The 24,092-nt window shown below is 38.7% G+C and overlaps 1 protein-coding gene across 2 annotated transcripts; it reads right to left on the reverse strand.

Moving 5' to 3' along the window:
- Positions 1 to 689: 689 nt before the first annotated feature.
- On the reverse strand, positions 690 to 21,219 carry LOC127632846 (calcium/calmodulin-dependent protein kinase type IV-like). Of its 2 annotated transcripts, none has more exons than XM_052111652.1 (12): positions 20,989 to 21,219; positions 19,488 to 20,163; positions 17,166 to 17,244; positions 17,004 to 17,066; positions 16,769 to 16,851; positions 15,782 to 15,854; positions 7,777 to 7,867; positions 7,544 to 7,618; positions 7,233 to 7,308; positions 6,204 to 6,330; positions 5,826 to 5,978; positions 690 to 2,477 (listed from the first exon to the last, which is right to left on the reverse strand). In XM_052111652.1, the coding sequence occupies exons 2-12, from the start codon at positions 19,592 to 19,594 to the stop codon at positions 1,989 to 1,991; spliced, it is 1,416 nt and encodes a 471-aa protein (XP_051967612.1). In that variant the 5' UTR covers positions 19,595 to 20,163; positions 20,989 to 21,219; the 3' UTR covers positions 690 to 1,988. The 2 variants fall into 2 exon arrangements, with proteins under 2 accessions (XP_051967612.1, XP_051967611.1); XM_052111651.1 differs by having other exon boundaries at positions 20,816 to 21,219.
- Positions 21,220 to 24,092: the final 2,873 nt, after the last annotated feature.

The raw sequence follows: 24,092 nt of genomic DNA on the forward strand, positions 1-24,092 counted from the left end.
TGAAGGTAACACATTGGAATAAATTAAAAACCCATTCTAATCAATAAAGCCACATCAAGTAGGTGTGTGGGTGTTTTATCCAACAGTCCAGAGCTGCATCCTCAGTTTTATGGCTGCTTTAAATTTTAAAAACCAGGCACTGTTTTCAACACTCCCAAGGCTTCAATACTTTTCCAGAACCCCAAAGCTTCACAAGGCTTTTTTTCTTAATACATAATAACTTTGTAATCCATTTATTGTCTGTTTAAACAGCCTGAATCCCTGTGAGCATTTTGCCATCCGACCCTGAGCGTTTTGCATGAGCAGGACAAGCATACCTGGGCTGCCCTGTGAAAGCGCACAATGAGTGACAGGCAGAAAGTCTTCTGATTGGCTGAACAAACAATCGGACCACGGCATGCGGGCATATTTTCCCCAGCTATTTACCCATCCTAGGGCTGTTACAGAGACAGGTGTGATATTTCATGACATATTTCAGTTATATCTGACAGGTAATAGAGGTATTTTCTGCATATTTCTTTAAAAAGTTAAAAAATTACAGCACCTTTAAAGTAGACAACCGATGAATCATCTTGATCTGGTTGAACCCTCCTTTTTTGAATAAGTAGTATTAATTATATAAAGTAAATATGGAATACTCAAAATCATACAAACTCACTTAACGAAACAGAAAGTATTTGAAAGCAGACTTTAATTTTGGAAACATGGAAACTGCTCAAACATAAACAGCATCAACATTAGCCGCAGTTGAACACAGAATTATTAAGTGAATGTGAAGTACAACATTTTTAAATTACTCATATAAGATCAAAATGTTCCAGCGGTGTCTAAAACTGTCTACGGTATATGTAAGCAGTATGTACAAAGCAGTCTCGTTTGGCAAAGATAAAAAAACAAAAAAATTGAATGACAAGAAACTACTGTATATTGACACATTTTGCATTGCTGTTAAATGTTCATACAGGCAGATCAATTCAGCCAAAATAAACAGCCCTTTGACATTCAACATTGATACATGTTCTTACATGCCATCTATCTTAAGTGTAGATTTTTACATAATTATCTATTTGAGGAGTTGGAAGCCCCTGTACAGTAGAAGAGGTAGACAGTGTGGCTGAAACATACTAGTCATGCACATTCCACCTCAAAGAGAAGACTTTTAATAGTACAGTGGCAGTTTAGGTGTGATTTTTAATAAAGGTTGCCATGTGTTGAAGCTGTATGTTTTAGTTCCTCAGGACTTTAGAGGCAACTATTACCTTACACAGCAATATGAGTAAGTAAGAAGGGAAGCATTAATTCTGACATCAATGTGATAACCCTGAATAACATTCAATTTGATGGACTATAGTCAAAAACGATCTGGGAACAACTATACCTTAATGCTAATTATTGTTTTAATTTGTATTTTTACATTGGTCTGAGCTTTGAAGCAATATCCTCTAGTGTAGTGTGCAAATAAAAAAAGGGTTCATTAAAATGAAGATAAAGACATATAAAGATACATTTTATATCTACATATTGTATATATCTATATATATTCCTTTATGAATAGTGTATACAACACAAAGTTTAGGGTCTTGTAGCATTCATTCCTAAAACAAATATACTATCACAACATCACAGAGACATGATCCTCACTACCTTTAGAGAGAGAAAAGTATTGTATGATCATTTGCATATGCTAGCTAAAAAGCAATGTTAATTTCAGTTCAATGCATGTGCAAGGTGGAAAAACAAACGATGTTTGCTGTGCTACTAAATGAAAGCTGCCATGATAGCCACATGCCTCCAGGAGTGAAGAGTTTTTGGAAACAGATAGCTCATCATGTGCTGATCCAGGATCAAAATATCCCACAGCAAAAATGGAAGAGGAGAAGAATAAATTCTCAAAGGATTTTTTTTAAAAGCATCATCTCCTTTGTCCAGCACATTCTCAAACTGTGTCACTCCTTCCTTAAAAACAAAAATCTTTAAATATTCCAGTCTTACTGACATTCTGCTGTACTGATGCCTGCCTCCACCCCCATGGTGAAACCGTTACTGAGGTTCTTAGGACTGGATGGGGTGGTGCTCACTGATGAGGGCTCATGCTTGCCTCCAGGATTCACAGAGCAGCTCTTCTTGGGCACCCTGGGCCGCACCACAGGAGCCTTCATAATGACAGAGGTCTGCCTGTGACCCTCTGCTATCAGAGGTGGTCGGGTGGGCATGGGTCCAGGCTGGCCAGAAGGTTTGGATTTATGGGGAGGGTGGAGGGGTGAACTTGGGGATGATGGAATGTGCGAGGCCTCATCTTCAACCTGCTCAGAACTTTCTTTCGTAGGAATCGGCTCTTTCTGAAAATCCAAAGCGTTTTCTTTCTGTAAGCTGCTCTGGCGGGAGTTCTTGTCAGAGTTGGGCATCTCACAGCTGTCTGTCCGCCGCCGCGAGCCCTCGTGCATGCGGCTTGTGGCAACCACAGCTTTCATAGCAGCCTATGAAAGATTTATGCCATGAATATTTTAATTAAGCTTTTTTTCCCAAATTTTTTTTTTAATAAAAGCAATAAAGACACTTGAAGACATGTATAGTGTGAATATAGTCATGGCTGTATGGGTTTCAGGCACTGTTGCATCTAAATATAGCATGACTTCTCTCGTACATTATTATTTACATGAAGAACAACAAATTTCAATTTCTCATTTCTAAATACCACCAGAACAATGCACAAGACTACACGAAACTTCTTCTGTGTGCCTGATATCAGCATGTATTCAGCATGCAAATCTGAAGCTCAGTCAAAACAAGTACTCCACTAAAATAACAGAGTGGCCAGCTCAAAATTTGCGCTTAAATTTACGTGTTATTGAGAAAAACGGGCACTTTCTTTTTAGTGCTTTATCACCATGCAGGATCTCATTGGCTCTGATATACTACAGGTTTGCCTGTGTAAACCATGTACAAACTTGATAGCACAGGCAAAATAGGTCTGAGCTGATCTACTAACATAGTCATCAATGGATTGCATCTTTTAGATGTGCAAAACAGCATGTATTGGCCATTATTGGCTTGTTTCCCCCAAATTAATATGCAATTTAGAAACGTGCCTCCAAATTTGATAATAAAGGGTGGTGTCGATGCAAATGAAGCAAATTTTTACCACCAGCATCGACTGAGGGACTTTCATGAGAGAGAGAGTGTCACCCAGTCATACTGAAGCAATATCAGGTAAATTTAATAAAATATGCCAAAAGTCCTGTAAAATAAGGGATCGTCCCATAATTGAGGGAAAAATAATTGCAGCCAGTATGAAATCCAATCACGATACCGTTTGTCCCATATTTTAGCGCCACACACACAAACTGCAGAGAATGTTTCACAAATCGAGAGAAATTGACCTGAAACACACACAGCTTTTGCATGAGTTGTGTGATATATCGGCTGTTGCTTTGCACAGATGCTAAACTTAACAGAAAAGGCTGGTGGAAATATCAATGACAATCAGCGCACGTCTTCTGTCGTGCTTTCTGTCAGAAGCAAGATCATTTTGTCAAAATCATATAGCATTCTATTTTATTTTATGTGCATGTTAATTGTTTTCCACAATTAGAAAAACACCAGTAAACGCACCTATTCATGACATGCCATTACATTTTATTGGATATGTCAGAGCTCGTTCTGGAAGAGAAAGAGAGAGGTAAGAAAAACCTTTTTAACTATTGGCATTGGGCGATACATTTTCCTGTTTGGACGATTTGTTTCTTGAGGGTGCCGAAAATTACCTGCGTGCATGTGAAGCGACTGAGACATGTAAAAAAAAAATGGTCAGGTTAGTTTTGTTGTTACATGCCATCATGTTACTTCAATAATGCAACATGGTCTCGTTTAAATGGTCTGCATATCAGAGGCGTTTGAGCTCATAATGTTAGAGAGCTTGCCTGTTTCATTCTCCCTCTCTCTCCTCAACAGGTCCCTGTAACTTTTAACTGTCTTATCTAATAATAAAAAGGCAAATATCAATAAAACTAATGTCATATACCATCTGCAAAAATGTGCATATCGTTTAAACAGATATAATAAACAAACCTCACAAAACTTGAGCATATCAGCATCCTGTGGAGCACTCATTTATTTACCTCTAAAGCATGTATTCTATCAGCTTATCCTCAGCAGTTCCCTGTCAATTTTAACTTTCCTTTCTGATGATAAAAGGTAAATATCAATAAAATGTATAATATATACCATTTGCAAGAGTTTTCTTCCCATCGAGCTCTCATCTAATATCTTCCTCTGAATCGTGTATTCTATCAGCCTGAATCAAAACTTTAGGATCAGGATCTAAAGTTCCTCTGATTCACAAATCAGGATGGTCAGTCCCTGACAATCCAATCAGAGGATCCAGGATGTTTAAATTGTCAGGAGAAGATTGCTGCTCGCGTTGGATCTGCACAAGCGCGTGAGTGCAACTTCAAAATACTGCTGTCTACCATTTCAAATACAATATAATTTTTTTACAAAACCATATAGGTTGACCACTAATTTCCACCTTGTTATGGGAAGATTTATGGGAAATTAATATAATTTAAAAATGTCAATATACTTTTTGTGTTAACAGAAATAAAATCATAAATATTAGTTTATAAATATGTTTCCTAGATATCAATCACAGACCATGTAGTGGTTAATTTACCCACTGAATGTCCAACTTGTAACCGTAATAATGAAACATGAAGAAACTTGTAAAAGTATGTTCTATTTTTCAAAAGTTTCAAAGCCAGAATGTCACAGAATTGTAGGAATGACCCATTTACGATATGTCCAGAGTAGCAGTTTTGCCGCTCTCTATGCACAGATTACATAGTCTACAGTAAAGTACAGTCTATAGGAACAGACCCCGGTCACACAAACAGGGACTGGGCAATTGTAAACCACTTTTTTTGGTAGGAATATATCACCGGTGCGATGGCTTAATGTGTACTGTACAGAATGTATGAATTCCATCCACTTCATTCTAAAACATTTCAAGAAAAGAGTGTCATGTACATTTTCATCAACTACTCTTACTCTTGTTCAATAGCAGGGATTTTATGATGATATCATATAATCCTATAGATATACATATTTATATTAATATATGCCATATTGAATAAAAATAAAATGGTATTTTGTGTAAGCCATACTGTATGTGAGTGTGCATTTGGTGCCACATGCAAAAGCCTTCTTTTTGAGGGTTTGTCAAAAATATTTGGTTTTCGGTTATTATGTACATATTTGCAATTTTTTCTTAGTAAATCACCCGCAAAACACCCATGACACCTACACAAAATTTGATAGATTGGATGAGCAAATTTGTACCCATCATTTGGGGTCTTAATATATCAAATTAAAAAGTCCATCCATCCATCCATCTTCAGCCGCTTATCTGAAGTCGGGTCGCGGGGGCAGCTGCTCCAGCAGAGGGACCCAAACTTCCCTATCCCGAGCCACATTAACCAGCTCTGACTGGGGGACCCCGAGGCGTTCCCAGGTCAGTGTGGAGATGTAATCTCTCCACCTAGTCCTGGGTCTTCCCCAAGACCTCCTCCCAGCTGGACGTGCCTGAAACACCTCCCTAGGGAGGCGGCCAGGGGGTATCCTTACCAGATGCCCAAACCACCTCAACTGACTCCTTTCGACGCATAGGAGCAGCGGCTCTACTCCGAGCTCCTTATGGATGACTGAGCTCCTCACCCTATCTCTAAGGGAGAAGCCCGCCACCCTTCTGAGGAAGCCCATTTCGGCCGCTTGTACACTGTGCTAAAATTAAAAAGTAAAAAATTAAAAGATTGCAATCAGTAGCTCACCTTTAATTTGCGCCGAGCATTAAATTCCTGTAGTTTCCTCTGAGTGATGTCCATGTGTGAGAAACGAGCTGCTTTTCCAAGCACCCATGGGTGCTCTAGGGCCTGTTTCACTGTGAGACGCTTATGAGGATCCAGCACTATGAGCTTACTAACCTATAGAAACATTATCATCAGTTAATGGCGAAGATACAAAAAAGTGAGCTCACATGAATGGATAATCAAATCAGTATCCGACAAGGATGTTATTGGTTGGGAGATATTGCTCTTTTTCCATTTCATTTGAAATCTGCAGTTCATTAACATCATCAGCATTACAAACAGGACAGTAAGCAAAACCCCTAATGCTGTCTGAGCAGATGGGAGGCAAGAGAAACCCACCAAATCCTTCGCATTAATGGAGACTTCATCCCACCATGGGGAGACAAACTCATAATCACAGTTAAGAATACGACTGTACATGTACTGGTCCCCCCTTGGATCGAAAAATGGTTCAAACCCGCACAGCCTGAGGGTAGAGACAGAAAAGAAGCAGATAGTAGTGAAAATGCAGTTAATAACTTGGGTAATGACCTGGAGGGAAGGCTCTTCATGGAGAAAAAGAGAAACAAATAAAACTAATGACGATGAACTGATTACATGCAAAATGTCACTAACATATACAGGTTCATCTTCACCAAGTCAGGTGTTTGAGTACTCAGTACATTTGCATAACAAACCACTATTCCAGATATCCCAGATTATCTCTCTTTGTTGTATCAAATCAATTCTTCATGTAAACTAGATGTTTATTTTATTGGTTTTCCATCATCATTTTCCAAAAAACAGACACAGCACTTCCTCAAGCACAAACATATTGAATATTACACAACTCTATGGAATAATTAATTCTAATTAGTCAGCCAAAGCATACTGCGGTCCAATATATATCTATAATGACCCTTAAACTGTATATTTGACCACTGTCCCTGCCAACCAATCATTTACACTGTGCTAAAATTATTTCAAATCAATCAATATATTAAAAGTCCTTACAAAGTTTTACTTTACAGTAAGTAGTCATGTAATAAGCATGATAATGTACAGTCAGCCTGTCATTATAGCAAAATAAACCCCTTCAGGATGAAACAAGATCTCTCTGCTTTGTGTCAGGGATCTGATCATCCTTTCATGTTTATTTTGCGATAATGACTGGCTTTATTCTCACCTGTTAAGCACTTACACCACAGCTATTCTAATCTTCTGTACATTTGGGAATTTATATTGTAAATATAAATGAATATACTGTATTATACTGCAATGCTAAAATTGTTGGCCCTTTGTGATTAATTGCGTGTCTTTTCTTCTAATTCATAAGTCGGATAAAACGTCTGCTGAATGAATAAACACCAATATAAACGTATTACTCACAGAATGTAAAGGATGACTCCCACCGACCACATGTCAACCTCTGGGCCATATGCATTTCCTCTGAGGATCTCAGGAGCTAAGTGTATATGGTATACAGGTGAATTAATACAAATATATTGACTGATTAAACTTTATTATTCGTTGAGAACTTGTGAAAATTTGCTTGCTTGCAAAGATTTTAAATAGTTTTATTTTAGAGCTACTGTATATTGGGAGGTAGTTTGGGAATCTAAAAATAATAGTAACAACAACATTAAAACATTAATAGGGTGTTTAAATCATCACACAAATGGTCAGTAATTCAGACTCACCACAGTAGCCAGGGGTCCCACACACTGTCTTCATTGTCACTTGCTCATCGATTATTTTTGAGAGGCCGAAGTCCGCTGTGGACATTACAGAAAAGAATCAATACATTTCATTCATTACTAAAATAGTTTTGGCCATTGTCACTGAAAATACATTTATTTCACTGTTCAGTGTCAATTTGTCCTGCGTTAAAAAGATGAAAACTGATTAAACATCTGAGTATTCATTTTGTTACCTATCTTCAGAGGTGCATCTATTGACAAGTCAGCATAGAGGAGATTTTCTGGTTTGAGGTCCCTGTGAACAACTCCATTCTCATGTAAATACTAGAACAGAAAGAGCAAAAATATTGAGTTGACATGAAATACATGCTATATTTAATCAAAACCATTTATTTCTCACTGTGTGCAATATTATGCATGCAGCAAGAATTCATTTGTGGCACCTCGTGACTTTTTAAGTGAATTGCAAAAAAGAAAAAGATAAAAGGTGGTTTATATGGTTAAACAGCTTAAAATAAATATATTTTTAACTTCAAATCTTGTTGATGGCCTGCCTTTACTAGGACCACTATTATGCCCAGGGGAGTATAAAAATAGAGTTGTCAAGAATATACATTTTTAAATTTAGTCAGATGCCTCTGATGGCTTCTATTTTCTTTTTTATTGATGAGTTTTTGAATCTCTAGTAATTAATCCAATGAAACAGCATCATAAATTAATTGTTATGGTATTTGTTTTTTGCATCGAAAAGCCAGATCAGCATCGCTCTCCCCCCTCTCCCATTTTGCACAGCTGCTCTAGGCAATTCACAATGTTCATTTAATTAATTCATTGAATAATTTCTGTATTAAACTTAAGACTCTATTTTCATGAGTGAGCAAAGCACAGTGCTAGGCGTAACGGCCGTGCACAACATCTTTGTGAGCATGCATAATAATAATATTAAGTGCAATTTTTTGCCTGCGCAAAGAGCAAGTGGCCTTGTATGGGAGTGTTTGCACTATCTGTCGGTGTATGCATGTAAACTGTAGGTGTATAATGAAGTGCCGCAAAGCGCAATTTGCTATTTTCCTGAGAAATATGAATGAATGAATGGATGAACGTAACATTTATACTTTTTTGGTACTAAACTCAGAGCGCTTTACATAGTGAACAGGGGATTCTCCTCAAACACCACCAGTGTGCAGCATCCACCTGGATAAGGCGACGACAGCCATAGTGCGCCAGTAAGCTCACCACTCACCAGCTGTTGGTGGAGAGGAGAAAGTGGAGTGATACAGCCTATTCAAGGATGGGGATTATTAGCAGGTCATGATCGATAAGGGCCAATGGGGGGAATTTGGCCAGGATGCTGGGTTTACACCCCTACTCATTATGAGAAGTGCCCTGGGATTTTAATGACCACTGAGAGTCAGGACCTCGGTTTAACGTCTCAGGAGGATGGTGCCTTTTAACAATATAGTGTCTCCATCTGTATACTGGTGTGTTAGCACCATAGACTGTAAAAAAGATGAACGACGCCCCTTCGCTCTTTTCCACTGGTGAGAACTGAAGCCGCCAGTGTCCCGATATGGCAATGACATCTTGGGACCTGAGTCTGCGCAGTTGCGATTTCGGGACCAGACCTGCGCAGTAGTGAGCAGAAAGTAAAGCCGCGAAATCGAGGCCCCGCCCTCACTCTCGCTGAATCAATCACAAGCACACGCCCCTGCACTTTTGACTTTTGACTTATGACGGTGTAAAATAATTAATTATCGAAATGTAGATATTACATTTAAAGCTCCAATCTCCTCAGTCCTCCGAAGATCCCGAAAAAAAGTCAGTTGGTGCTTCAGTGACTACTTCGCTCAGAGAACCTGTCAATCACAGCTGTCAATCATGATGTCACAGCATCGTATTTATAGCATCAAATAACTAACTAAAAACAAACTTATTTTGAAAACAAACAGTTGAAATTACATCAACGTGATAGAAACTACAGTAAATGACAGAAACTATCTTTGGAAAAAAGATATGTGAAGTGTAATTTAATTGTTTAGTTGGTCTCACGTCCCGTTGAATAATAAGGGGAGGCGGGGTTTATGACCTATACTAGGACCAGTCACTGGGGGGGCGATTGAGACGTTTTGGCTTCACTTTTGAGGGCTTGTTTGGCACACTTGGTTAGGACCCACACAGACTGCAGAGTGAGCACCCCCTGCTGGCCTCACTAACATCACTTCCAGCAGCAACCTTAGTTTCCCCAGGAGGTCTCCCATCAAGGCACTGACCAGGCTCAAGCCTGCTTAGCTGGCTGCTAAACTTGATATGGCTGCTGGCTAAATAGGTAATTGCATTAAGACGTTTGAAAAGCAGGTCTGTTTTCAGCACAAAGTCTAAACTCAGTTCCTGTATTTGCAGTTCGGAGATTCCACTGGCAGGTGGTAATAAAGTTCATGTCCAAACTTGAAAAAACAGTTGTGGAACATCAAATGATGTCCTTGACAATGGCCGTTTATGAAACAAAAATTTATGACATTTGTGTTAAACTATCTAAAGGTTATGGTTTAATTTTGAATTATTATTGTTATTATGTTTCTTTAAAATTGTATTTATTATGTATGTATATATTGTTATTTTTACTCTTGTTGTCTTGTTGTCTTAAACAGGTGTGGCAATCATGTCAGTATATAAGATGCCTCCAAAAACAGCCTAGCCCTAGGAAAACTTAAGTAAACCTTTGTTAGTCAACACCACTCACCGCTGCATCCACTGATGCAAGTTAAGACTTTACTAAGCAAAGCAGAAGCCCTACATCAACACTGTCCAGAAGCACTGCCAACTTAGCATCAGGTCCAAATGCCAATGTCTGTATGGGTCAGGGGTGTGTCAGTGCCCATGGCATGGGTAACTCACACATCTGTGAGGGCACCATTAATGCAGACAGATATGTAAACATTTTGGAGCAACATATACTGCCATCCAGCACCATCTTTTCCAGAGATGTTCCGGCATTTTCCAGCAGTACAACTTCAAACCACATACTGCCCGGATTACAAGTGCATGTCTGTGTGAGCAGAGAGTATGTGTGCTAAATTGGCCTGCTTGCAGTCCTGACCTGTCTCCAATTGAGAATGTGTGGAGCATTATGAAGCACACTATATGGCAACGAAGACCCCATACAATTGTGCAGCTAAAGACCTACATAATGGATAAATGGGGGAAAATTCCACTCTCTAAACTTAACAAACTTGTGTCTTCAGTGCCCAAATGCTTAATATGTGTTATTAGAACAAATGGTGATGCTTCACAGTGGAAAAAATTTCAAAAATGTTTGGTTTATATCACTTGTGTGATATGAACCTATGAATTAATTTGCACTTGACCCAGCCAATTTCGCCAAACCCACTTTTTTCTAGACATTGCATGCCAAAACTTCATGGCCAAGCCCACTGACTTTGTGCTTATGACATAAAGCATTGCGCTGCAATAAGTGCTAGCACCCAAAAATGAAAAATCTCTCATCATTTACTCACCCCAATGCCATCCCAGGTACTATACTGTATGTATGAATTTCTTTCTTTAGCAGAACACATTTTAAGAAAAATATAAAAATATCTCAGCTAAAAATGCAAGTGGATGGTGAATAGAATTTGAAGCTCCAGAAATCACAGACAGTCAGCATAAACATCATCCATACAACTCCAGCGGTTAACTGAATGTCTTCTAAAGCGATACTTTCACTTTTGTTGTGAAAAAGTTCATCCATTGCTTCCTCTAAGCTTCACAAGTGGGTGGAGTTCACACGGTCTCACGTGTGATGAATTTGCATTGACATGTTACGGATGTAATCTCACATTCTCCTCTCGTTTGAGACATCCAGGATAAGCCCACAAATGCACCATTGTGAGAAAACAAACAGACACAAATACAGATCTTAACCAAAACCAAAGAAGCTTCTGTACAGCGTTCCTCCTACTCAGCTGCAAACAGCGCTGCTCTTCCAGGTGTGTCGCACATGCGTCAGTTCTTGCATGTTTCAAATGCCAATGCAATTACGTCACATGCGCATACTGTTGCTGACCGGAAGCGATGCTTTATAGTTAAAAAGTACTTAAATATTTATGTTTTTGCACCAAAAGTAAGCATATCACTTTAGAATACATTAATTTAAATGCTGGAGTATGGATGAAGTTAATGCTGACTGTCTTTGATTTTTGGAGCTTCAAAGGTCTGATCACCATCCACTTACATTTTTAGGACCATTGAGCAGAGATATTTTCGAATGTGTTCTGCTGAAGAAAGTCATGCACACCTGGGATGGCATGAGGGTGAGTAAATGATGAGAGAATTAACATTTTTGGGTGAACTAACCCTTTAATAGACTGCTCTAGTATTGTGTTTGTTTGTGTGTTTGATATCAGCCTCGGCCCTCTGAAGTCCTGATGGAGTGTAGATAGGTATGATGGATTCACTGAAGCCCTGGTGCCAAACACTGCATCTTCATTTCTGTTGCAGTTCTCTGTATTCAACCACCTAAAAAGCTATTATGAATGACAGACTCAGTATTCACTGTCTTCTCACTTTGGCTGTGTTCCTGAATTAGTAAATCATCTCTGGTCTCCAGACAGAGTTTTCAGTGCTGCATATTATCAACTGTCTCTGGGATATGAGGATCGATGGCCATGCCTGAACCTTTTAAACTTCCTGTCTGGCCTGAAGAGGTTTTTCTAGCACTCTACTGAGATCATGGGGTCGTTCTCTATTATCGGGGCACTAGAGTCTGTGAGCCACAGTCTGCTAAAGTGCGGAGAGATGACTCATGCAGTGTTAATTAATTTTGTGTTCATTTGCACAAGACAGATGTTGTTCCTTTCACACAATTCCAAAAATATAAAAGTGAATCATGCCGGGTGAGGAAACAAAGGTTTATTTTTAAATGCGAACCAAGTAGTGTGTTATGAATCTAATGAAGTACATGAAGTGTTTGGCAGATGACAGGGTATTAACTGAAGGCAGTAGGAATCACTCTTGTGTTTTAGCACATAGCTAGTGTGAGGCCTGGGGGTTTAAGTGAACACTCAAAGCCCTAACAAAGAAAAGCTGAGGTTCTAGAGTTGATTATGATGTAAATATTTAATAACACATACTTTGTAAGTAGGATGGAACAAAAAGGTTAAGATGAATTAGTGTTGTTTTCATTTGCTGTTTCAGTAATTTGTGTGAATGTACTGTAAAATAATAGGCCAAAAATATTTGGGAAATTAAAGAAATTAAACTAGCTCATGCACAACTTGCCCACCAAAAAACTAGGGTGTTATGGGTGGTTGCCAAGGTGTTGCAGCAGTTGTTAGGGTATTCTGGGTGGTTTCTAGGTGTAAGTAGGCAGTTGTTAGGGTTTTCTGGGAGGATGCTTAGTGGTTTTTTGCAACAATCATGCCACCACTTTGTTGTTACCAATTCATGGCCATCCATAAAAATCAGTTTACTTTATTTGCTTACTGATTCATTTATATATATATATATTATGCATTTATTTATTGTAATTTTTAGCATTGTCGATTAATAAAAAAATAAATAAAAATAGCTATCCTTATATTAAAATCTCTGCAAAAAGTGTAGCTATGCATCTCAACACAACCAGTAGTATTTAAATGGCATTATGTTTAATTTCACGATTGGCCAGCCGGTAACCGCAAATGTCTGTTCGTTAAAGGAATAGTTCACCCAAAAATAACAATTCTCTTTCATCTACTCACTATTTTATCTACTTACATTTACTCACCATTATGCCTTCTGCAAAGACAAACCAAGATATTTTGATTGAGATATAAGGTGAATATATCCATACAATGCAAGTCAATGGGGACCAAGCTCCAAAAAGGGCATATTTGGGTGAACTGTTCCTTCAACAATGCTCTTAGCAATTTACGATAACTCCAAATCACTCATAAATCTATGACGATTTTCAAGAGCTACTGAGGTTATGATGCCTTTGGTAAATGGTCTGCAAAACTAAGATGAATCTTCACATATAATTTAGCTTACAATGCTTTTGGGAAATGAGGCCCTAGTCTTTTCACGTTTATGTGATTTTGTCACTTGTTATGTTGTCTGCACAAATCTTAAGTCTGACATCATACCTCTCCTCAAGAAGTAGCATGATTTGAGGTATCACGTATATCCATTGCACAGTACGGAATAAGAAATGGAGCCTTAGCAAACACCACTACATATAGTAATGCTTCACTGAAGGTTAATGCTAAGCTACCGGAAAACAAGATGGTCCTGTTCGGCACGGGTCGGAGACAAATTTAAACAATTTCTAAATTTTAAAGATGTATGCACATACATAAACCCTATGACACAAACAAGCAATCAAGATTATGTCATATAAAACATAGATTAAACATACAATACACAAACACACACACACACACACTCACACACTCACACACTCACACACAGACAAATATTCTAAACATTAATCAGTGCATGTGGCCTCCGCATTGTTGCTTTATTGTCATATAGACACACAGTTGCTGAGCTGTTATGTAACACCAGCCCACATTCCTCCTGTTCAGGGAGATTAAAAGCCAGGACAATTTTATTTATTTATTTATTTATTTTCCTGAGAAGATTATTTTTCACTAGTAACTCTCCCCACTCTACTGTTCGTTTTTGAGTGACGACAAGACTGACCCACATCTCCAAAACCCTCCCCTGTCAGCCCAGCACTGGACATGTGTTGAGCCACACCAGCACACACAATAATCCTTCGGCTGAAAATGCATTAAAACAACTGCTGTCCAGCACAACACTTCTCATCGCATCCTAATATTTGGTCATATTAAATGGGACATACAACACTTTTAGTTAAAAAAAATTCCTGAAGTTTTCCTGTCACAAGTTTTATATGGATATGTTTCTTTTCTGTTCATGAAGAGTACCAGTGTTTGCTAATCTACCTTAAGGCTTCTGAATGTAAATGATCTCTGTCATAATTGGCTAACCTCTGCCTAACAGCATAGATTACACTGTCGTTCATCAGGGTGAAAATGTAGCTAAATCCTGAACATGCATCGGTCTGTAAATCTGGGTGGTCATACGTTAATGTGCTCTTATTACACGGCTCTCTGGCATCCTCAATTGTGATTGGTCAATGGCGCCATCTAGCAGTCTGATATTTCTGAATAACAACTGCACATCCTCATATCAGACCCCTCATCTGGGTATTGCAAGCCATCTTTTCTAATTCTCAGATTACTGTGCAATCTCTACAAGTAAGATAATACAATTTAAACTCAATTCAATGTTTCATGTGCATTTATTTATTTATTTGGCAAGTAGTATTTTAAAGAGCTGTATAAAGAGCATTCATTAATTACAAAATAAACACCAACAGAACTCCAACGTAAACCGGAGGTGAACTTCAGCTGTTCAGTGATTTCTTTCTTTTCACATAATTGCGTAATTACAATGTAAATCAATGTTTCATGTCTATTTGCTTATTTATTTGGCAAATGGTCTTGTAACAGGCTGGATAATGAGCTGTCAGTTGGTCATTTGGACAGAATAAAAGCCAACAGAACTTAATTAAAAAATGTCAATGCAAATCAATATTTTATGTCCATGTATTTATTTATTTGGTTAGTAGCTGTGTAATAATCAGGATAATGTACAGCTGGTTGTTATTGCAAAATAACCCCCTTCAGGCTGATACAAGTCCTAATCATCCTGTTGGGGATTATTTTGAAATAACAACCGGCTGGCCATACATTATTCCTAGCATAGTTGTGACGTCAATACCAGGATTCTAAAGAACCAATTTTTACAGTTTAGTTTTCAAAAAGGATATAAGTGAATGGGGAGGGAGTTTTACTTTACATTATAGTAAGTCTGTGTATCACAGCAAATGCTTTTATACTGTATATATGAATATCCAACATAGTCTCATGATAACCCATAATAATTTGTACCAGATCGCAAAATCGTAGATTGGTGTGAATTTTATTCCCAGAGACCAACCAATCAACAAACTGAATTTCAAGTTAATATACAGTCTCAATTTTTAGCTAGCCTCCTATCCAACACTTTATTTTAAGAAGAGAAAATTTGCTAACAAATTTGATTATTCATTCCATATTTATTTCCAACATACATTACTGATTTAGGGCAATAACCTGTAATATGCTTCCATCATCTCGTTCCAAACCCCAATGTTTTTATTCCAAACCCCAAATGTGTATTTTGACTTACCGCCACAGCCTCCAGGATCTGTTTGAATACGTGAGCTGCATCTCTCTCGCTGTAGTAGCCCCTCTCAACAATCCTGAAACAACACATATCACATGTAGGGCCAAACTGACAGGGCCAAATTAAGTAAAAATAAATTATAATATTTATATTATAGTATATATAAATAATAAAACAAAACACAACATAGCACATACATCGACTATCGTATGTTTTTAAACATGAACAGCTGATGTTAGGTGTGTGTGTGTGTGTGGACCTGGCAGCATTCAGATCTCTGTTTAGCAGTGTGTAGGCAAACAATTCCTGCTCCAGCCCTGCATCAATCATATTTAAACCAATTATCAGGAACTTGTTTTATTCAATCATGTCTCACTGCTGGGCAGAAGAACACATACCTGTATACTGTAGAGCCCAATAAGCTCTAAGAACTTGAGCTGTGAGATGTTGATTAAAAAGAATGAGATTTTTTTGTTGATTACTAACTTAGGACCTAAGAAGACAAATTTAACAGGATAGTTCACCCAAAAATGATAATTCTATCATTATTTACTCAACCTCATCTTTTTTCAAACCACTATGATATTCTTATTTTCATTGAACACAAAATGAGATGATATGCAGAATGTTTGTGTCAGTTAACATCCACTTTCATTGCATCCTTTTTTCTATGTAAATAGATTAGTAAAGTAAATGGTGACTGAGCCTGTCAGTCCCTAACATTCATGCCTAAATTCTCATTTTGTGTTCCACATAAAAAAGAATCTTATACAAGTTTGGAACAATATGAGGGTGAGTAAATGATGACAGAATTTTCATTTTACCCTCATCATTCAGTGTTATAACTTCTAGAGATTCAGTGATGGTCTTAAAGCAATAGACTGCAATGAGACCATAGCTTGAGCTATGTCTCATGAATGTCGCACGTAAATGATAAATGTCACAAATAAATTGCCTGCAGTCACATCTCATTTATGAGGCATGTCATACCTGTCAAAGAGTTCTCCACCTGTGACCAGCTCTAGAAGGAGAAAGATCTCTGTTTCAGTCTCAAAAATTTCCTTCAAACGAATCTGAAACAAAAGATAGTGAGAACAGTCCCAACAGAGCAACGCTGTCCATATTTTCTGCTTCAGATTACACAGAAAACAATGTTAACATGAAACATTTTATAACATTGTGAAAGCCAGTTTACATTGCATTGCAAGGAACATAAGTATCTTACTATATTTGGATGAGATAGACGCAGCAGGACTCCGATCTCTGTCCTCACTATTTTCTTGTCAATCTGAGTTGACAACATAACGAAATGAGATCAAATTATCATTCTGGGATTTCATGAAATGGGAGTATAAATCTGATCCCATAAAACAATCAAGTGACTCACCGTTTTCTTTAGCACCTTGACAGCATAAGGTTTCTCTGTTTGCTTCTCTTCACAGCGAAACACAACAGACGTGGCACCCCTGGCAATAAACATAAAAAAACAAAAACTTAAAGGAATATTTCGGGTTCATAACAAGTTAAATTCAATCGACATCATTCGAGGCATATTGCTGATGAAAACAAAACAAATATATATATGGTCTTGTCCCTCCTTTTTTTTTTTACAGTTTACAGTGAGGCACTTACAATAGAAGTGAATGGGGACAATTGTTGGAGGGTTTAAAGGCAGAAATGTGAAGCTTAGATTTTTACTCTCATTCATTCTTCTTTTAAAACTTGTGCATTATTTGAGCTTTAAAGTTTTTGAAATGAACATTTTATGGTTGTTTTAGAGTTGAAAAGTTATGAAGGATATTAAGCAACTTAAATAATTTTAACAGGCATTTTGGTCTTGTGTCTATACTGTTGAAACAGTGAGGATTTTAATGTTTATGTATTGGCCCCATTCAATTCTATTATAAGTGCCTCATGGTAACCCAGATTTTGCTTTTATTTTTTAATTTAATTTTTTAATATGATCCCCTTTTTCTTCCAATTTGGAATGCCCAATTCCCACCACTTAGTAGGTCCTCATGGTGGCATGGTTACTCACCTCAATCCGGATGGCGGAGGACAAGTCTCAGTTGCCTGAGAGAGTCAGTCCATGCATATTATCACGTGGCTTGATGTGCATGACACACCGGAGACTCACAGCATGTGGAGGCTCATGCTACTATCCACGCACAACTTACCACATGCCCCATTGAGAGCAAGAACCCCTAATCACGACCAAGAGGAGGTTACCCAATGTGACTCTACCCTCCCTAACAACTGGGCCGATTTGGTTGCTTAGGAGACCTGGCTGTCAGTCACTCAGCATGCCCTGGATTCGAACTTGTGACTCAACAGGTGGTATTAAAGGTGTAATTAACCTGGAATATTCATTTGACACTGTCTGCAATTCACACAATTAAAAAAGGATATTGTGCCATAAAAAAGGAAACCCTGGATCATATAGGATTACAAAACACAAACACACAGCCCTAAGTGTGAAACCATCATAACATGTTGAAAGGCACTGAAGAAACCTACAATGTGATCAAAAAGATGTGATGGCATTTCACAACTGTAAAATCCATCATTGACCTATTCATGGAGTTATTTCTTTTACTCTACCCATCACTACTCCATGTTAACTGAGTCTAAACTAAAAGTCTAAGGATATCAGTTTCCATAAGGGCACATAAACCTTACAGAAGAGTGAAACACACATCTCATGATGCCATATGAAATTAAACTTTGACCTGATTAAAAGGAAATGTAAGTGCAGCATAGTTCTAGTGGGAAGACTAGCAACTGTACATCATCGCACCTTTAGCTGGGTAATTCCCAGCCAATCACATGTAAGCCATTGCTTTATAAGTCTGCTCACAATCTATCACATCGCTGTTTCAGTGTGCTAACTCGGCAACCTCCACCACCCCACCACCCCAGGTCGAGTCCCGTAATGCATGGGGGTAGGCTCCTCGCCCCTGCCTCCTATCTCCGGTAGAATATGACGGTTCAGAGTACAACTTCCTCGGACCACCAGATGTGGCATACGCCAAAGAGAGACATTACTTTTCTGCTTTATATTCATCAAATAAATGTAATCTTAAATTCCACTCAAGTCTGCGAGTCATCCTGATAGAAGTCCTATTTCCCCACAATAAAGATCACAAATCAAATAGTCCTCGACTGATAATTACGTTTTGAAAAATTGTATAGTCTGCAAACCAAATATAAGCCACAGATGGAACCAACATTTGTAGCACCTAAGCACAAAAATATTAAAGTCTCTAGCAGAAATGCGTGTTTTATGGATAAGTTATGTTATACAGTAGTTGTGCGTTGTATGATCCCCCTACTGCTGTTCCTCAGAACCTGTCTTTGTTTTCCATGGTCAGTGAATTACTCAATCAGACACGAACACTCAAAGAGAAGGCCATCATCTCGCCATCTGCTTCCTTGTTGTCCAACTTTAACACTTGAATAACAAATACTGTGTCCGATAAATACAGTCTTTAACATAATCAGGGATAGACTTCAAAGCACTCACAACATAATGTGCAGGTATATGCATACAGCAATATCTGAGTTAGTTGAACACATTTAAGTTTGCGAAAATGAACAGACTCTCGATCACATTGGTGTACTCCTTCCCAGTGCCGAATTTCACACCACACAGCCATATGACAAGACTGATATCAGATGAAAGCATCACCGCTCAACATAATGTACGTACCTGCCTAATTCTGGGCCCATATTATAGAAATCCTCCACTGTCTCCTCTCGGCGCGAGCCATCGACCCAGTATTCCACCGAGCACGCGCCGGATCGAGAGGTGGGCATGATGGACCCTCCGAAAACTGTTCTGTTGTTTTAATGAATGCAACTACTCCCTTAGGTCAGGGAAACCCAGTAGAGACGACAACTTTTACATCTGGGTATCAGATTGAGCTGTGATGTGTTCGCGAGTGTTGATGTTTATGAATATATTCCAAGTGATCGCCACTGATTTAAAATGTCCAGGTTTCCATTTCCGTCTGAGTGCGCGTATTAAAAGTCAGTCCACTGAAGCATCACTGCGGGTTGGAGTTGATCTCCAAATCCAAGTGTTTTTTCCCCCAACTGATCTCCCTCTAGCTTACGTTAACCATTAGATATATCGGATATATGATATTCGCTCGTTTTGCTAAAATAATATTGATCAAAACCATAAACAAAAAGCTGTTTTCAAAGTGGATCTTCAGCTTCCAAGGTTCCTCATGGGGTGAGTCAGGACAGACACCATCCGAAAATCTCCCACGATACACAACATTCAAGAAAACATCATAATCTTGCGAATACAACCAGAGATCCCGAAATCACAAGCGACAGAATGACAACGATGATTCCCTGCTTGTCAGGTCCTCGGCAAACTGAAAAACAGCAGACCATCTTGTTAATGTCTCAGATGCGTCTCAAAGCAGATGGATGTTTTGAATTAGCAGGTTGCAGATTAAATAAATGTCGTTTCAAATGTAAATAACACTGCTGGCGAAGGGTGGAGAAAGGGAGGTTCTGTCAAACACCAAAAACACACACACATACACGCCCTCTCAGCTTCTCCCCAATCCCTGGTTGTCACAGCGGGCTGCAATTGGCAACCGGAATGTTCAATCAAATAAAAAAATGGTTTATATTAGCAGGTTTTAATCGTTGTACATCTCACCGTTAAAAAGAAATCTTCACACATAATCGAATATTAGCACGTTAACTCCCAGTCAATAATAGTTGTAAAGCGGTGCATGGCCGATCGCGATTAAGTGCAGCGCAACCGGAGGTTCGTTTCAGCACCTCGGACAGCTCTATTTGTGTCGAAAATAATGATTTCTCCTGAAAGAAGAGTTTTCTCGTCAAAGCAAATTTACAGTTTGCTGGTAGAGTAAACATACCTCAAAACAACCACAAAAGCAACACCTCTCGTGTTTAATTTTATATACAGCTTAAATGTCCGTGTTTGAATTTGCATGTGTTGGACGTACTACTAAACATAAAGCAGTAAAGTAAGGTGCGCAGATGTGATCATACCAGGATTAAAATAAACCAAATCCATCGAAGCCATAGAATAGACAGCATACACGCGGCAGAAGGTGCGTCACGAGATACTGCAGTTGGTTTCAGAGACAGAAGGAACGTGATGTGCCGTTTTGGTTTGGTGAAATATCAGTCAACTATGAAAACAATTAATTAAAAAAAATTACCTAGCACACACTTTCAGCAATACATGTCAACGCATGTCAGCACATGTGGTGAAAGCAGGACGAAAGAGAGGCTGGTAAACAACACATTCTCACCCCGACTCGTCACATACGGACGCTTCGGGCAGTTTCGTCACATAATGACGCGCCGGGTATACCTTTGGCGTCATTTTTCGACGCGCAGGGCAGTCCCATAGACTTCTATGTATCTCCGCGAACCGGAGCGTGTAGCGTTGAAATGTCACGTCTCGGGTAAGCTCACGCCGCGAACGGGTGGATATAAAATAAAAATCAAAAGGAATACGCTACAATGGCCCTCCAACTGGTTTTTTATGTTTCAAAACCGGACGCGTCGTAAAATGACGCCAAAGGTACACCCGGCGCGTCAATAAGCGACGCCAAGGGGTCCTGTATGTGACGAGTTGGGGTGTGAGAATGTGTTGGGTAAAGCAGGTGTTACATAAACATGAGTCGAATATCACAACTTTGCTAGTTTGGTTGTCTTGTAATGATGCTGATTACCCATCAGGTGATTGTTAAAGGGGTCATGACATGGTTTTTTTTATTGTATTATTATGTTCCCTTAGGTGCAATTATAGTATTAATATATTTTTTTTTAAGAAAAACTTTTAAAATCTAGTGATTTATGACCTTTTCCCACCCTGTTTCTCATCCTCTGATTCAAACAGTCTGTTTTGGGGGTGTTTTCCATTTAAGACTTCAGTGTTAACGCCCACTGTTATGATTGGCTAACGTCAGTGCCTATGTATCAATTATTGACGCCCCCAGCCAGAACAATATGCAAGTAAACTAAGTAAAAACACTGTGATTATTCATAATGAATGAAATTGCGCTTTAAAAAGTAGTTTAAAGTTTAAAATAGATTACTTACAGTTTGCGTCGTCGTTGTTCCCAGAATAGTCGGCACGGACTTATCTTTGAGCAACAGTTTTCTGGCAAAGCCAGCATCATATTGAGATTTGTTCTCAAAACAGTCATCCTTAAAATGTACAGAACAAACGCTTAAGTTAACACTGCCGTGACTGGAACGTCCGCAAAAAATAAACTGCATCCATTTTTCCCTGACGTCTGGATCTTTCGGCAGCTTATTCAGAGGTTTTGTTTGACCACAGCCAGGAACAGCACATCTGTGTGGCATCGTAATTTTCCTGTGCACAAGTAGTCTCTGTCAGAGCTCGCTGTCCATCGACTGAACACTTGTGAGGCGCACGGCGATACGAAATGAGCGTAGTTGTCTTGCGCTGGAGGCGGTCATATGCAAACGCTGTTACGTCACTTCTAACCGACACGTCACTTCTAACCATGAATCCAGAACGAGCTGTATTTTGAGTTTGATTAAATAAATGATTCGTTTAGAATGGGGAGGACATCTTAAAATATTAAACTTGCAGGACGTTTTAATGATACAAAGACCTCTTATATACCAAAAGATCAAGGCAAATTTGGTTTCTCATGTCATGACCCCTTTAAAAAATCCATTCATTGATTCCATGTTTCATAGCAAAACAAAGATTTATTGTGCAACCAGACAGGCGAATCAGTGCTCTCTCTCTCTCCTCTCTCTCTCTCTCTCTGTTGCCCTCTTATATTGCTTCCAGTTATTGCTCTATCTATTTCTATGTCTTTCTCCAATCCCAGTTTATACAAAGACAGCTATAAGTAAGCCATTTGTTGGTGTATTTCTCCAAATCGTGTAAACACCATGAATCTGTAGCACTATCAATGTATTAGCCTACTAATTGGATTTCCAACACCCGACTAGCCCAAAATAGCAATATTGGTTCTAGCAATGGTGTGCATTTGGGCTGGGCCTTCCAGTTTTACTGAACAATTAGGGTCAGGGAGTTTTTGGGAAACCTGTTTAGAAACAGTAATACCTGGCTACTTAGTTGGGGAAGATACCCTTCTTAAGAACAATGTGCATTTTCTTTTTTAATTGTAACATATTTCAACATAAGTTTAGCATGTACAAGTTAATAAATGATCATCTAATATATTGGGAAAAATGTGAAACTAATTTAGCAACTTTCTAGTTTTGTTGTCATAGCACACAACTGAAAAATTATGAAAAGGGACCATCTTACCTGAATGCAGTGCTACGTGATGACATCATGGGGATGGTGTCTATGGTTTCCCCAAACAATGTAATAAAGAGATCGAAGAGTATTATTTGTGTAAGGATCATTATCTCGTTGACGTACATTTATTGCATCTGAGCATACAGTTAAGAAGAAAAAAGACTAAGGTTGTCAAACGATTCAAATATTTAATCGCGATTAATCGCATTATTTATTTTGTAGTTAATCGCAATTAATCACACTATCTTTATAAACATAAGTGGACAAAATATGCTTTATCCAGATGTATTTTTCAGTCTTCCACATTACCGCACCAACAGAGTTGAACGACAGAAAATTAACACAGAATCTGGTAATTGTATGTGTATTATGACAGGATTAGCTTCTTTTTAATTTTGACAGACACAATTTCCACAGTGGAATTAAATAGCTCTGGTCATGTGACTATTTGCACCACTCATGCAAAAAAGTCTGCACTGTCATTTACAATTGACAACTACGTGTAAAATACATCAACATCTCCTTTCAGATCCCGGTCACAATTGTAACCGGTGGGATTTCACAGTGTAGGGTTCTAGCAATGTCTCCAACTTTTGCATTGGCTAGTGCACTATCAAACAGAGACACTGTGACAGAACCTTGGAGACAGCAGCTGGGTTTCCGTTAGCCGGTAATCAGTACCACCACTGCGCTCCCTATTTGTTTATTACGCACCCTGCGTAGTGCACATTATTCATGGCGCCGATAACAGTCACAGAGCACAGACGATCGCCTCGCGCTCACACTTTCATTTTGCGCTCGCACCGCAACACGCAACTTTCATACCGCGACTCGCAGTGCAAGTCAGGTGTTCAAATGGCAGCTGTCTTGCCACTGCAATCATGTTACAGATCTTTACTCTACTGCTGTGCTACACTGATCAAATGCTTTGCGCATTTACCAGCATAATGTCTCCCACCATCTGTTTTCCTGACGGTCAATGCATGTGACATTAGCGGCGTTTGTGCA

The sequence above is a fragment of the Xyrauchen texanus genome, chromosome 39 (assembly GCF_025860055.1).
Source record: "Xyrauchen texanus isolate HMW12.3.18 chromosome 39, RBS_HiC_50CHRs, whole genome shotgun sequence".
Lineage (NCBI taxonomy): Eukaryota > Metazoa > Chordata > Actinopteri > Cypriniformes > Catostomidae > Xyrauchen > Xyrauchen texanus.